Raw genomic sequence first — 14,526 nt, 5'->3', positions numbered from 1 at the left:
TGGATATACCATTGTGTCAGTGCCTAGTGCTCCAGAAACTGACAGTGCAAAGATGATGCCATTACGGTTTTGTTAGAGAATAAAAATGTAGAAATGCAGTATAAATTAAATGAATGTACTATTGTTAGAGATTTCCAAAGCTCACAATAAGTGAAAACAAATGGCTTGGAGGTCCTGGGCGTTTTATTGTTAGGAAGTTAGTAGTGGCTGACTTGGGACAGTCAAGAACTTGGCTAATAAAACAGCAAATGGACAGCAGATTTTTTTCTGTTCTCTCCCCTTAACAAACCTAGCTAGTACTATATGTTAACATCAGCTTGGGACATATGAGGCAATTGAAAAAGCTGGGTTTTCTTCATTGACTGCCCAGGGATAGTGCTGAGCCTTAGCCTCTGCTGCAGTAAGACTGCTAAAGAGGAAGGGGCATCTCGTACTGGACAGCTAAACTGGTTATTATTTAGTCCCAGTCATTCCCCTGTAGAATGAGCAGAACAGTGCAAGAAGGGACCAAAGGGGTGATCAGAAAGGAACTAGAAAGCAGTAAGCTAGCACCGTACAGAGTACTTTCTGACTGTTTCTCTCCCCACCCTTGCCTGACCCTTCTCCTGACTTCCCACCCCCCTCCTATACCCTTCTGGGATTTTCCAGCTCTGCCTCCGATCTGACCTGGATATGAAGGGTGGGTACCTGGATTCCAGTGCAAACACCTGCCCAGAACGACCATCGCTGCTCAGCTTCGGATCCTCTGATCTGACTCCACAATCCTCCATAAACTCTACTTCAGAGATGAACTTCCCAGGGAAAAGTGGGGAAGCACAGATGCTGCTACGAAGCTCTGATCAGGCTTTTCGGACAGAGTTTAATTTAATGTATGCCTTCTCCCCATTGAACGCTATGCCACGTGTAGATGGGTTGTTGCGGGGATCTGCTCCTTTGGGAGAGAGGAAGCCAATGAATTCGGAAGCAGGATGCTGCAGCTCTCCTGCCGAAGGATATTTCAGCAGACACGAGTCAGGGCTGCTTAAAGAGACAGTGCATGGATCCATGTCTCCCTGCAGCGAGAAGGCTTGTGAAGGCATCAGATCTGCTCCCCAGAATCCACCACAAAGGAAGAAGGCAAGTATTCTTGTAAAAGAAACTCTAAGATTTCAGGAACCTGAGCAGGAACAGTGGGCTCCATAGGAAAGAGAGCAGAATAAACTAAAATGTAGGCTAAGCAAGTAATCCAGGAGTCCAGTGCCTGGATGGAGAGTCTAAAAGTTGTTAAAAGAGAGCAAGCTACCCTTTAGGCAAGATTTTGATGTGAGAGGTGGAAGAAAAACCACAATGAAAACATTCTCCTGGGAGCACGGAAAGGAGAACGTGATGCTTAGAGCTTTCATAAACAGTTTTTAAACTGAGACAAGACCCAAAGCAATAACTCAGTGCAACTGTACTGCTTGGTGGAGGTGTTATTTATCAGGATGAAAAGGATCCTTCTTAGGAAAGATGGTCTACTGTTTCAAAAGAAAACACAGGCTCGTTGTTAGAAGGTATTAGAACATTTCCGTTAATATGGAAACATGGCAACATTGCAAGAAAAGCAGATGAAGGTTGTTACTTAACACCTAGCTCTTTGAAATTAGAACCACAGGAACATTATTTTTAAAAAAGCAAATGTTTATTGGTTGCTAACAGCAGGCCAGTGACCCTAAGGGGACTAAAAGTGAGTGAAAATGACAAATCAGGAGTTGCTATGATAAAAGTGGGTACTCGGGACAAATAAACATACGTTTGTGTGGTTGCTTTTCCTATACTTGGATTTTACTGCCAGTGTGGTAACTCAGATCACTTGTATAAGTCTCCAGCCAGGTGGAATATCTTATTTCTATTCCATTTCTGGAGGGTTTTGATTCTTCTTTTGGTTTTCTTTTAAAGTTACATTTATGTTAAAACCTTCATATGTTGAGTTACTTTTGGAAACATCCTGTTCAAAGCCTTCTGTACAGGCATTGAATCATAGCTGATGAATTCTTCAGCAGAGCTGCGTTCTGTGAGTACTTCATGGGGTCTGCCTCATGATAACTCTTAAGGGAAGGTACAGTGACAGGTAAGTGCTCAGCTGGAAATACATGCGTGTTTCTGGTTCTGCTGTCCCTGTGTTATGCGACTGCATTATCTGGGACCTTTTGGTCTGTGCCTTTGACAAACCTGAGACTGCTTTGCACAAAATACATTATACCTTTGCTAAAAGTAATTTATTTAGGTGATAGTGCTGGAAGGTTGCAATACTGGCTGCTGAACCGCTGTAGTAGGAATCTGCTCTAAGCAGGTAAAAACTCTGTGCAAGGCTTTAGCAGGTGTTTAGTGTTAATGTGGCTGAACTGGTACAGGTGAACAGGAGTCTCAGAAGATACCAGTTCTGTGAAGGAGGCTCTTATTCTCTGGTTTTGAGATGTACAGATACTGATACATATTTTATATACTGTCACAAACCAGAGGAAAGGAGTGAAGGGTGTTGAAAGGAGGATATAGAGGCTTGATGCTTGAATATGCAAGCATATACTGAAGCAATGTGAAATCCCAGATTGTTAGAGAAGTAAACTAGCTGGATGTTTCCACTGAAATATTGGTCATAAAGAGCAAAACGTGGGTGAGCATGGCAGTCGATGAGTGGTCCACATTTGTACCATTCAGTCTCTTTCCAGAGTACCTGCAGATTCAGGAAGATTTTATAATCCCAGTGTACCTTTTAAAGTTTTACCTACAAACCAGAGAAATAGATTTTTAAAATGGTGTGTGGGCATGTTCCTCCCCCTATCCTAGTCTACTGCATTCCCTGACTCGTGGCTCTGTTTTTCTCTCCCAGGTATCTCTACTAGAATACCGCAAGCGGAAACAAGAAGCCAAGGAGGGAGGCGATTCAGTACGATGTACAGGGACTCCTACCCGACAGGGCAGCAGCAGTTCTGTGACTGACACAGATGGCAACAGCCTGCCAGGCTCTGTAGTACGAACCCCATCCTCCCCACAAAGTGGCTTCTCCCCTTCACATCCCTCCCTGCCTCATGTAGAGGACATCAGCCCACCAGACTCAAGGGGGGCTAGTTCCTCAACATCACTCAGCAAATCCCAGGAGAGCATCAGCAGTAGGTGGTGAGTGTTTTCCTTCCAAGCAAGTCTGAGATTGCTCCACAGAGAAGGACCAAACTGTCTAGGGGGCATTTCCATAACAATAAGTGCAGTTGGATGGATTTTGTCACATCGCTTGGCATTGTTCTCTTTCATAATTGCTAAACAACCATGAAGGATACCAGCAGCCTTCTCAGCCTGCCCTTTAGTTTTTGGTTTAGGTATCAAAAATCTGTCTTGAAAGATATGAAGTTAAACAGTTGTCTGTCTCTTCCACCAGCTTGGTTTGAAGGTCTTACTCTTGTGATGAGGATTTGACCCAGGTCCTTTCTTGCTGAACCTCCACCCTGTTTGAACATGTGTGATATTAAGTCAACTCGTATTCGGAAGGAAAGCTAGCAAATTTTCATGTGAGGAGCAGGCACAGTGAAACTCCAGCTTCCCTAATGCCTTGCACATATAGCTTGAAGAGCAGTTACCAGACTGCAGTTGATGGCTTATCAAAGGCATGGAAAAAAACACCTTTATCATGTTACCATGAGAAGGTTTGATAAGGGGAAAGGCTGGTCTTCAAAAACTTGAACCTGATAGTAATGTCTGGTCCAGAAAATTAAGTACTGCAGCACTGAAATGCAGTGTGTTGCGTTGTAGTGTCAATGCAGTGATGGTTAGGGTGTTCTGCTGATTGGAGCGATGTAATACACTGGCTCTGCTGCTTTGTATTCAAGTTCAGTTCGTGGACACATTAAGAAAGGCATACCTTCCTTAATGCTGATTCTCCATGTATGCAGCTGTGTCACTGCTCATGTAATGCAGGGGGGTGGCAAGGGAAGAGATGCTAAGCAATGCTGAAGGTAGTGAGAAGTGTGAATTATGTATTTAAAGTGCTTGAGAAGCGCATTGTTTTGGGTGAATTTGCAGGAGTAGTAATATTTGCTTTCTTTTTCCAATCTTCCATTACTCTTCAAGTGGACATTTATAGAAATAATTGGCCTTGTACTGCTCTGACAGTACTCTGTCTACCAGGTGACCTTCTGCCAGATGTCAGCACTGGCCACAGCTGAGGCCATCAGCTGATGATTCTATGATAATCACTGTTTTATAATCAAATATTACTCTGTGCAAGTGTTTATCGTGTGCCCTCCTCCTCCTGTGCCACTTCCTTCTGCCTGCAAAAGGGTGAAAGAAAAACCTAGCTGAAAGAAAAAAAGCTAGTTTGGGGTGAGGTGTCAGTGTGGCAACCTTGCTGTAGTATGATGTTTTATATTCTGTGAGCTTCATCTGCTGCTCCTCAGCAGGTGCTCTGGATTCAGTTTCTCACACGGTTCGTGAGTATTGTGTGGGAATAAAGATCATATTGTTACGGGCCACTGGATATAAAGTTGAAACCATGCTGATACGGTTTGAAATGGATTAAGCAGATTTGCTGCCTTTTAAATTCTTGTTCTTCTGTGTTTTAATGGGCAAGGCTAACGAACGTACAGTCCCCTTCTACTTTGAAAAAAATATACTAGAAACTGCATGTTACTGGGTTAGAGTTGTGACTCAATTTCATCCTTAACTCTGAGTGCTTACATTTTAGATACATTTCCAGACATTCACAATAATATATTAGGGACAGAAGAAAATGGTGGGAACTAAAATTACGTGCCTTAATTTTTAGAGTTGTCCAGATTTTTGATGAATTCTACAATATTTGCCAATAGCTTTCATTTAAAAAAAATTAAGTTTCTGTCTCTTTCAGTTGCCAAGATACAGCCATCACAATGTAAACAGATGTGCTGCTGCCCAGTAAACCCAGCCTTGCAGAAAACTGTCTCCAGCAAAACAATAGCAGCAACGAAGGTGTGAATTCACCCCCTCACCCCATTCACCTCCATGAGGTGTCAACTCTGGCCCCTTCTCCCTTCTGCTTCAGTGAGGGGTGAACTTCAATGTCTGGACTATTTATTTTAAAAAAAAAAAAAAAAGCTGATGTAAAGCACAGTTTTTAATATATCTTTTAAAAAGAAAATTACATACAGAAATCTGTTAGTATGGTGTTAAGCTGCATGCTTACATGGTATGCAGTGCATTTAATATTATATTAAAGATTTAAATTCAAGCATTTTTAAGGCGCGTCTTCTTCAGTGTCTAGGGTAAAGGCATTGTGAATCCCTGATGAAGGTGCTACTATCATATAGGTTAAAACACATTTCTAAAGAGATTTGGATGGTCCTGTGCATGCTAGATTGAATATTGACCCAGGCAGGGGTCTGGGGTTTGGCTGTGGCTCCGTTTTCCTTTTACAGATTGGCTTTAGGAAAGCCACTTCACTTCTGTGTTCACCCTCAGACTAGACACTTGTAATATATAATGGAACAAGATCTAGCACTAATCTCAAGCGGAGAGTTTTCACATTACAGAATAAATGGGACAAAGTAGCATTAATGGGCAAAATGGCCAACCTTAGCTCTGCTCCAGGAACATTGTGTTATCTGATTGTACTATCTTGACACTATATTATCATAAAGGTATGGGTTTTGCTTCTTTTTAGTTTGAATAAAAATAATCAAAGCAAAATAACTGCATCTAATTTTAAAACAATACCAGGATTTTTAAAATGCTGTTGAATCTTGAAACAATTTTTCTGGGAGAATGTGTCCTGTAATCAGGTGATCTACTGAACTGGATGTTTATACCATGTTTTTGATAAGAGTAAAGATTTTGTATCTGAGGGCAGTGTTATCATGGTAGCCGGTGACTGGAGTCTAAAATCCCACAGGAGGCTATTTACATTGCAAAAGCAGTTCAGAAGTTTATTCCTCATCTCTCTAGAGAGCTGGTCGTCTCTGATCCCTCCCTCCTGTGGCAGGGGTTTGCATTTGCACTAATGTTATACCAGTGAATTTAAGCAAAAACTTGAACCTGAACTGTGATTATACCAAGGACCCCAGAGCCCCCTTGTGCGTTGGTCATGTTGCTTTCGGCTGCGTAATGGCAGTCCTCAGCTATGACTGGGTTTTTGTTTCAGGATGGTCCCAACATCAGTGGAGAGGCTTCGAGAGGGCCGAGGCATACTCGAAAAGGTGCTGCGAAGTGGTGCAAAGGTGTCCCAGAGAAACGAATCCTCACCTACCTGTGACAGTGCTGTTGAGAGAGATGCAGGTAGGAAGATGGAACTTTTCAGCATTTGGTTGGTGGGAAATGATGGGCTCAGATAACTTTGCAGACTTGTCTATGAAGTTAGTTGTGCCTTCATCTTTAACGTTATCAATGCTTTATGAGAGCCTTCTGCAAACCGTACTTTGTTCAGATATTGTCTGAGCAATATCCCTCTTCTGCTAGGCCTGGAAGACCTCCAGATTTCTCCAGGGTTTGGATTCAAGACTACCTGTGACTTGGCTCTGGCAGCGACAGCATCTTTGTCCTTGGGCAGATGGGTTAAGCACCATTGCCTCAATTGCCCCTGTGTACTGGGGATAAAAGTGCTATCATTTAATAATTCCAGTTGGCTGAACATCCAGAAATACGTATTACCACACTAAAATGCAGGTGCAGGCTTTAGGCAGTGCAAGAACTAATTCCAAGCCTTACTTCAGCTCTTTTTGAAGTTACCTGATTCCCTGAGTGATATTTGTCAGTTTTGTGAAATGCACCTTCTTACTGAGATTAATTCAGTTGTGCTGACATTCCTTTCTTCTCTGAGTAAAGCGTTGTCCTCACCAGGTAGCATGCAGGATCAGTGAGCATTTGTAACTTGAACTGAAATTATGCCCCTTTTTATCCATCTGTGGTCTAAAGGAGAGATGTGGCTTTCTGTGAGATGGACAGGGCACTTTATCATGGCCCAATTTCTCAGCTGTGAGATGGAGTTATTTTTCTTTTACTTATTCGGCAGTCTCTGTTGAACATGGTTGTTTTTCTCTGACGGATAGTGCCCTCAGAACCCTTGGGACTTATCGGGATGGATCATCATCTTTAAATAACTTTGTGTGTTGCCATCAGCCTCTGCTTCCTCATAGCTGAGAGCTGTCATTAGAGACTCCTGGCCGACACAGTTACAGCTTGCTGATGATCTGTCATAGGGATCTGAATCTCTCTGGAAACCAGAACCTAGTCATGTGGTGTTTTAGACATGGAAAGACTAGAGCCTCTAACCCAGGCTAGCACAGAGCACCCTTTGGGTAATTCAGCAGCAACAACTACTTTTGCCTTTGAGGTATCTCATTTCTGAGCATTTTAGGGCGAGTAGGTATTTACTTCACCCCAGATCAGACTTTTTCCCCAGTTGCAGTAAGGTGGTTTTGGGAGCACTTTCTGAAAACTGGCCTCTCGTTTGGGGTTTTGCTATTTTTGTACACTAAGCACATCTCTTCTCAGTGCCTTTTCTTCAGGTGGTCTTGAGAGGGAATCCTCTTCCCTATCAGAAATTTCACTGGTTTCATGGGACTTCACTGGGAGCCTGTGTCCTGTCTTTCTCATATCAGTGGACGTGGCTTTCTTGGTGGTGTTTTTTTTAGAAGGGGAAGCAAAATCCAGACTCACAACAGGCCTTCTGCCCACTGTAATCTGTATGACTCTGGCTCTTTGGTCTCACCCAAGACTTAGGCTGGAGTTAGGCTTTCAGCTACATTGATCCATTCTTCTTCCTCATTACATAACACCCATCCCACTCCAGGATGTGAAAACTTAATGCTGTAGCTGACAGAATTCTTTCTGTCTCTTTCATCCCAGTACAGCAAAATATTTTTTTCTTCTTTTGCATATTCTAGCAATTTCTTCAGTAGCTTGTTTAGATTCTTGGAGGCACCTTCCCTCCCCCAGTTGCTGGTCTGCTTCTTAGTGAAGCAGTGGCTGAGTCCCTGCCATTCCTGGTATCACCTGTAGGCATTGTGAAGATACATGTTTACTTGATGCTGTTACAGATAATAATGTGAAGGAAGCTAAAAACCCCAAACTTTGATGATTTGCAGATGGGACATGTAGGAACAAAGTGGAATTTGTGTGCGTGCCACACTCATGAGTATTACAGCTGCTCTCAGTTAAAGCTGTCGCTTCATCTATGCTTTAGGTTGACACAGGCCAGTTCTGCCCAGAAAAGCAGTCTGCTTGATGTCCCTCCTTGTGCAGGTATTAAGAAATGGGGGAGGAAAGTGTTGGCTTTGTCTTTCTTAAGTTTACATAATGCAAATTCAGGAAGCTTATATTTTATTGACACCTTATAATTTAGAGTCTGTCAATAGTCTTTAACCTGTCAAGGTGAGGTTTTTTTGTGAACAGGCACTGCCAATGCAGTCCAGCTGGTGTGCCTGGCCCTTTAAGAAACAATTTCTTCCACAAATCTTTAGATTTCTTCCGATTCTCATACTCCTGTTAATCACAATCTCCTGGGTCGACCAGTTAGTGTTTTCTGTGCATGACTGCTTAACAAAACTTGAAGTTTGGGGCTTGTTTTGCCTCTCTTCAGTGCAGTATTTGGAATGTTACCTACAGCAAACAGCTACTTGCTGCATCAGATGTAGTTTCAGAAGATGGAAGGTGGCACAGGGCATGTGCTGGAAGCTTTACATCCCGGTTTCTGTGCAGGTCCTGTGCCCTGAGGAAGAAGGCTTCTGAACCTTAACAGCAGACAAGACAACTCCATCCAGACCCCTGTTTAGCTAAGCCAGGAACCGTGATGTAGCATGGAGAGGACAGCCACAGCAAAGCCATGGGCATGGCTGACACTGATGCTCATGCCAGTGCATCTGGTGCAAAGCCAGACCTGTCTGGCAGAAGTACAGAGCAGACTAAGGCAGTGTATCCTGTTTCATGACTGAGACACGGCTGTCATATAAATTTGATACTAATACCAGCACTATTTCACCAAGGCATTTCAAACACAGCTGCTGAGAATCCCTGAGATGCTGCAGATAAACAGCTCTGTCTCATTAGACTGCAGCATGACTCTGATGTGAAATCTTCGAGTCCCACCATTTTCACTCCCTCCTAAAGAAAGCACAATCGCCAGCTGTAACCCCATGGTTACAGCAGTGGCAACTGAAAAACACGTGACAAAGTGGCTGGGTCACTTGCAGTAAGCACTTCTTGCCTACCCTAGTTCAAGTTCAGTTATTTGGTAGGACAAGAAGCTCACCCACCTTCTAAGATACAGGTGCTAGAAAGGCTTGCCCTGTCAAGAAGCAGCTTATTCCTCTTGATATCTCAGATAACTAAGGTGGATCACTGTGTACTGTGCTGCTGTTACCCCTGAAACCTCAAAGCACTTTCATCATCTTGCCCAGTTTCCAGAATTGGCATTTCTGAGGTCTAAGAGTCACTGCGTTCGGAGCAGCTCAGTTGACTTGTAAAGCATAATCCCCGGAATGGCAGCAGGGGTGCTGTCAGCCTTGGCAGCACAAGACTTCAGTCTTCGGCAGCGTCTGGATTTGCCTTTGATGAAAACCTGCAGCAGGATCCTGCTGACAGCCGTCTAAGAAGAGACAGTTCTACCTCCCCAGCTGTAACTGCAGCCAATGTGGGTTCCTATGACCAAGGCTGAGCGGAGAGCTGCTGAGGCCTTAGAAACTGTCTTCTGTCTCTCATATCCTTCTGGAAAGCCAAGGGAACACAAGCTGTCTATGTGGTGTCACCAGGTGCAGCTGTTCAGATAGGCTGGCCCAAGGCAGGTGAGCTTTGTGCTAAATCAGAGAGAAGCAGCAGTTCCTAATGTGTGTGACTGATTTATGCATGTAAAGATTTTCCGGTTGCCTGTTGCTAGGGTTCTTCAGCTTCTGAAATGTTGACGGCTGGAGGGAGCTGCTCTTGTCTCAGCTGTAGCTGGGTGCAGAACAAGACAGCTGGGGTGTGTGTAGGTGTCTTTTGAGCAGGGACTGCTGTGGCCTCAGTCCAGAGGGTAAGGTTTAACATCTTGCCTGTACATTGCAGACACAGCAGAAGGAGACACTCCAGAAGCCCACAAAGGACCAGCAGTTTACAGCCCTTCTCGATACAGCTACCAGGTAAATTCTTTCCTGTATTATCTACCCATTCTGAAATACAGCTTTTAAGAGGGTTGGGGGGGAAGAGAAGACTGATCTTGTCAATACTTAGAAATATCTAAAGGGTAGGTGTCAAGAGGATGGGGCCAGACTCTTTTCAGTGGTGCCCGATGACAGGACAGGAGGCAATGGGCACAAATTGGAACACAGGAAGTTCAATTTAAATATGAGGAGAAAACTTCTTTCCTGTGAAGGTGACAGAGCAGCGGCACAGGCTGCCCAGGGAAGTCGTGGAGTCTCCTTCCTTGGAGACATTCAAAACCTGCCTGGACACGGTCCTGTGCCCCCTGCTCTGGGTGTGCCTGCTCAAGCAGGGGAGTTGGATGAGATGATCTCCAGAGGTCCCTTCCAACCCCTGCTATTCTGTGATTCTGTGAAACTGGGTTTGGCTGCCAGTTACTCCCAATGCTGCTACACTAAGCACCTTTGGCATGAGAAGGCAGTAGGAAACGGGGAAGTCAGTCTGATGTGTGGTTTTTGTTGTTTTTTTTTTTTCTTCCCCCTCCCCACCGACTTGTTCAGCTCCTGCAGTCTGACAGTCCCCAGGCAGAATCACAGACCCTTCTCCAGCAGAGTTCCTCCCCCTACAGAGGACACCTTACTCCATCTCCTGGGTACAGCTATCGAGCAGCAGCACAGAGGACAGGTCACAACCTCTCTCATGGTTCCTCAGAAACATCCCTCTCCTCCACCTCGTATTCCAGCCCTGCCCACTCGGTCTCCACAGACTCCTCTGCCCTGTTTACAGGGAATTCGGGGTATTACAGCAGCCAGCAGCACTCTGGCAGCATCAGCAGCAGCCTCCTGAAGAAGAGCTCCCCTGCTGCTGCCAGCCCAGCGCAGCAGACGGCTGTGGACTCTCTTTCCTCCGAGTCAGGCTCCCAGCCCTGCACAGGCACGTCAGGCTCCACCTCCGCTTCCCAAAGTGCTAGGTCACTACAGTCAGACTTGCGGACTATCAGTCTACCGAATTCTGGGCAGTCTGTTCTCTACCAGGGCTCCCGGGGGGCAGTGATTTCCAATGCACAACACTATCCACACCGCGGGGGAAGCAATGTCCATCAGTACAGACTGCAGCAGCTTCAAGGTTCTGGAGTAAAGACTCAAACAGGACTTTCCTAGGGCTGCCTGGACTCCAGGAGGACCAAACTGCCCATAGCTCCTTCTAGTCACCTCTGGAAGTGGCTCCTGGGCCAGTGTTGGGAGCTTGCCCCTGATGCTGGGGTGCCAGGGGTCAGAGGCTGAGGTCTGAAATGCACGGGTGAGGTTTGTGAGCAGTATTGGCCTCTGGCCGTGTAGGAGAATGCAGATTTCTCTGAGGCAGAGACTGTAGCAAAGCCGTTCCCTGACTTGTGGGTACATTGCAAAAAAAAAAAAGAAAAAAAAAAAAGGAAAAAAGAAAAAAAGAAAAAAAGGCAAATGGTTCAAGTGCAATGACTGTGGTGCAGCCTCTGTCTCTGTCCGTGCCCATGGCCATAGTCACTCATGCAGTGCGGACATCTTTTTGAATACGAAAGCAGTTTAAAGAAAACGTTGGGGGAAGTTGAACTCCAATCCCAAAGCTCTCTTTATAGGTCAGGTTCTCAGTGCGTTCTGGGGAGGGCTTTAATCCGTTACGATCATTCCAGTCACAAGCAGACGAGCACACACCAGCTGCCTTTGGGCCTGGGTTATGACTGCCACGGTCGGAGCTTTTTCCAGGACAAGAGTCTCCGCAAATGTGAACTAGCACGGGGCGGGGGGTTGGAGTGCGTGTGCCTGTCGCTGCAAAGGATCAGGATGCACTGTCGCGTGCTGCTCCGACAGGGCGCGATCGCCACGTCCGTCGCAGGTCTGTGAACGGGAGCATTGCTGTGGCGGCGCTGCCACATTGCCACCATGCCGGGGGGAGCCTCTGGCTGCCGGTGCACAGACACACTGGGGGCAACCAGGGGCCTGATAAGCAAAATGGCGCTGCGGCGCGTGTGGGGCTGCCTGGCCAAGGAGCAGGGGCTGCAGACGGGGTGGTTAGGTGTTCAGCAGGGACCCTGGTCTGTGCTGAGCCAGGTGCGCCCTGTGCAGTGCAGGGTGTCTTTCCCAGCTGCCCTCGCCCGCCGAGTGTGGCAGCAGAGCCAGCCCAGACACAGTGCGCTGTCTGTTCAATTCCATACGATTGCCAGCTTCTTTCTCACTTGTTTACTGTAATATCGGGCGTGTTTTTATTTATCTAATTTTATATTCAGTTATAACCATAGTAGGTTAGCTAATATACGACAGGTGTCATCCCTGGTGCTGCAGTGGAACTTCTCCTTTCTCTTGGATAACATAATGCTGTGAGTCTGTCTCCCCTGTCTTTCCAGATGCACAGTCTTCTTCCTTTTTTTTAGGACTGTTACAGGTTTCTCTAATTCACAACTGAAATCAGGTGTTTGTTCAACCTAGGGGAGACTTTTAAAATATTGAAACAAAGAGTAACTTTCTCACACTGTCTGGCTGTGAGCGTGTTGGGATGGAACTTGTCACCCCGCAGTTGGGTGTCTGTATACTGTATAAAATAGGTGTAAACTTCACTCGGCTTAGCCCTGGGGGTGCAGCCTCCCCTTCCGTGCTCTGAGCAGCACGGGGCAGGCAGGCTCTGCCCTGCCAGGGCAGCAGGAGGCGGCCAGGGGGGCCCTGCCTGGAGGCTCTGGCACCTTTGGGCACAGCAGGGGGGCAGGAGGGAGGGACCCTGGAAAGCTCTTGGAAACGTGGGGGCTGTAGCTTCTTACTCTAGTGGAGTTTTTACACCATGCTGTAACATTTGAACTTTCACAAGAGATGTAATAATTTTGATAATAAAAATACTTAACTTGAAAACCAATATTTTTGAAAGTCCCTGTTTCCTTACCGCCTTCAGCACTGGTGCCCAAGTCATGGGGTGAGGGGGGTGCGCATTGGTCTCTCCTCCCTGTCCCTGAAGGGTAGATGAATCCCTGCAGAGTGGCCCTGCAGAGCTTCCCTTTTGCCAGCACTTCAGGTGAAGCCAGGGGCTGCTCCGGGAGCCGCCATTCCTGGGGAAAGGGAAATTCCCAGAGCCTCCTAGCTGGTGTTGTGAGATTGTGGCTGCACTGCTGCTCTTCTCCTTGCTCAAGCTCATTTGAGGAGGAGATGGGGTGGAGGATGCCCCCTGCACTACTATATCCACTTCAAAACCTGTTTTCTGGTGTGCTGGTGCCCAGGGCTTTTGGTTTTGATGCTGCTTGCCTTTTCCTTAGGAAGCCTGAGATGGGCTGAGCCTGGAGCGGGGTCACCCAGGTGTGCCAAGTGCTGATCCTCAAAGCCAGCACATCCAAGGTGCCCATCGCCTCCTGTGTTTGACCGCCCCTACTGTGAAAATGTTCCCCCAACACCATGTGAGAATGTCTGTGGTACCTTGTCCTGTCCCCATGTGTCCACAAGAAGAGTCTGGCTCCATCTCCTCTGCACCTTCCCCCGAGGCAGCTGTGGGGAGCCACAAACTCTCCTCTCCTGGAGGCTTGAGTAAGCCCATCCATCCTTGGCCTCCTCTTCTCCATGCCATGTGCCTGCACAGGGGTCACCAGGGCCACAAGTGTGTCCCATACCGGGGAGGCCAGAGCTGGCTGAAGCTCTCCAGATGTCCAAGAGGACCCCAGGCTGCCCTGACACTGGCACAGCGCAGGAGGCACTGTCCCTGCTTGTCTACCAGAGCACGCCATTGGACTGCGGGGCCATATGGGTTTTAGGGGTTTTTTTTTTGTCCATGTAGTTGCAGGAATTTTGAATTTCAGGAGGTTCCTGCTGGCCCATGTCAGCCCACAAGCCAACAGCCTGCCTGTGATGTGCTGTGGCTCACCAGCCCCAGGGGATGTGTGGCTGAGCAGAAGGGGAGGGACCCCCACCCCACCTCCTTCCTCCCTGTGGGCTGTCCCCCCCTTCGTGTGCCAGCCTGCACAGCCAGAGGCTCAGGGCGAGCTCCCCAGCCTCCCTTCCCTGCCACTGCTTGGGCGCCCACCTGGCCCCTCACCCCACCCCATGCAGCTGTGCCATGGCTGGTGCCCACACAGGGCCCTCCAACAACCTCCATGCAAACCCTCTCATCTTCATCAGCAGTGCCCAGAGGAGCCCGTCCCAGTCCCCCCCCACAGCACAGGGCTCTGAGCTTGTCTGGTTTGAATTATATTTTTCAATAAGGTTTTGTGAAACACTGTATCAAACTTTGTACTAAAATACAGATATATTACAGCTACTGTATTCCTTTCTCCACTGATGTTTCTTCCTTTGTTTTTTCCAATTCAACTGGCAACAGCACTCACAAGCTGGCAAGACCCGGGTGCTGCCAGGGCCAGGCACGGGGGCTCCTGCCGGCCCCGATCCAGGGACATGGGCGCTGCCGGGCTTGTGGCTGGCGGAAGCC

The 14,526-nt window shown here is 47.0% G+C and overlaps 1 protein-coding gene across 6 annotated transcripts in view; it reads left to right on the top strand.

Annotated features, from left to right (window-relative positions):
- SETD5 (SET domain containing 5) overlaps nucleotides 1-12,972 on the top strand; it is a 68,952-nt gene extending 55,980 nt beyond the window's left edge. For 3 of the 6 annotated variants that reach the window (XM_075095926.1, XM_075095929.1, XM_075095927.1), the window contains 5 exons: nucleotides 649-1,116; nucleotides 2,849-3,135; nucleotides 6,125-6,258; nucleotides 10,021-10,094; nucleotides 10,656-12,972. In XM_075095926.1, coding sequence (XP_074952027.1) covers nucleotides 649-1,116; nucleotides 2,849-3,135; nucleotides 6,125-6,258; nucleotides 10,021-10,094; nucleotides 10,656-11,255 — 1,563 coding nt within the window. In that variant the 3' untranslated portion in view covers nucleotides 11,256-12,972. Of the gene's footprint in view, nucleotides 1-648; nucleotides 1,117-2,848; nucleotides 3,136-4,855; nucleotides 4,957-6,124; nucleotides 6,259-6,438; nucleotides 6,778-8,679; nucleotides 8,824-10,020; nucleotides 10,095-10,655 lie in introns of those variants that run through there. The other 3 variants (XR_012661026.1, XM_075095931.1, XM_075095930.1) reach the window with 3 other exon arrangements.
- Nucleotides 12,973-14,526: the final 1,554 nt, after the last annotated feature.

Source organism: Phalacrocorax aristotelis, chromosome 6 (genome assembly GCF_949628215.1).
Source record: "Phalacrocorax aristotelis chromosome 6, bGulAri2.1, whole genome shotgun sequence".
NCBI lineage: Eukaryota > Metazoa > Chordata > Aves > Suliformes > Phalacrocoracidae > Phalacrocorax > Phalacrocorax aristotelis.
This window is presented reverse-complemented; position numbering and strand designations above follow the sequence as displayed.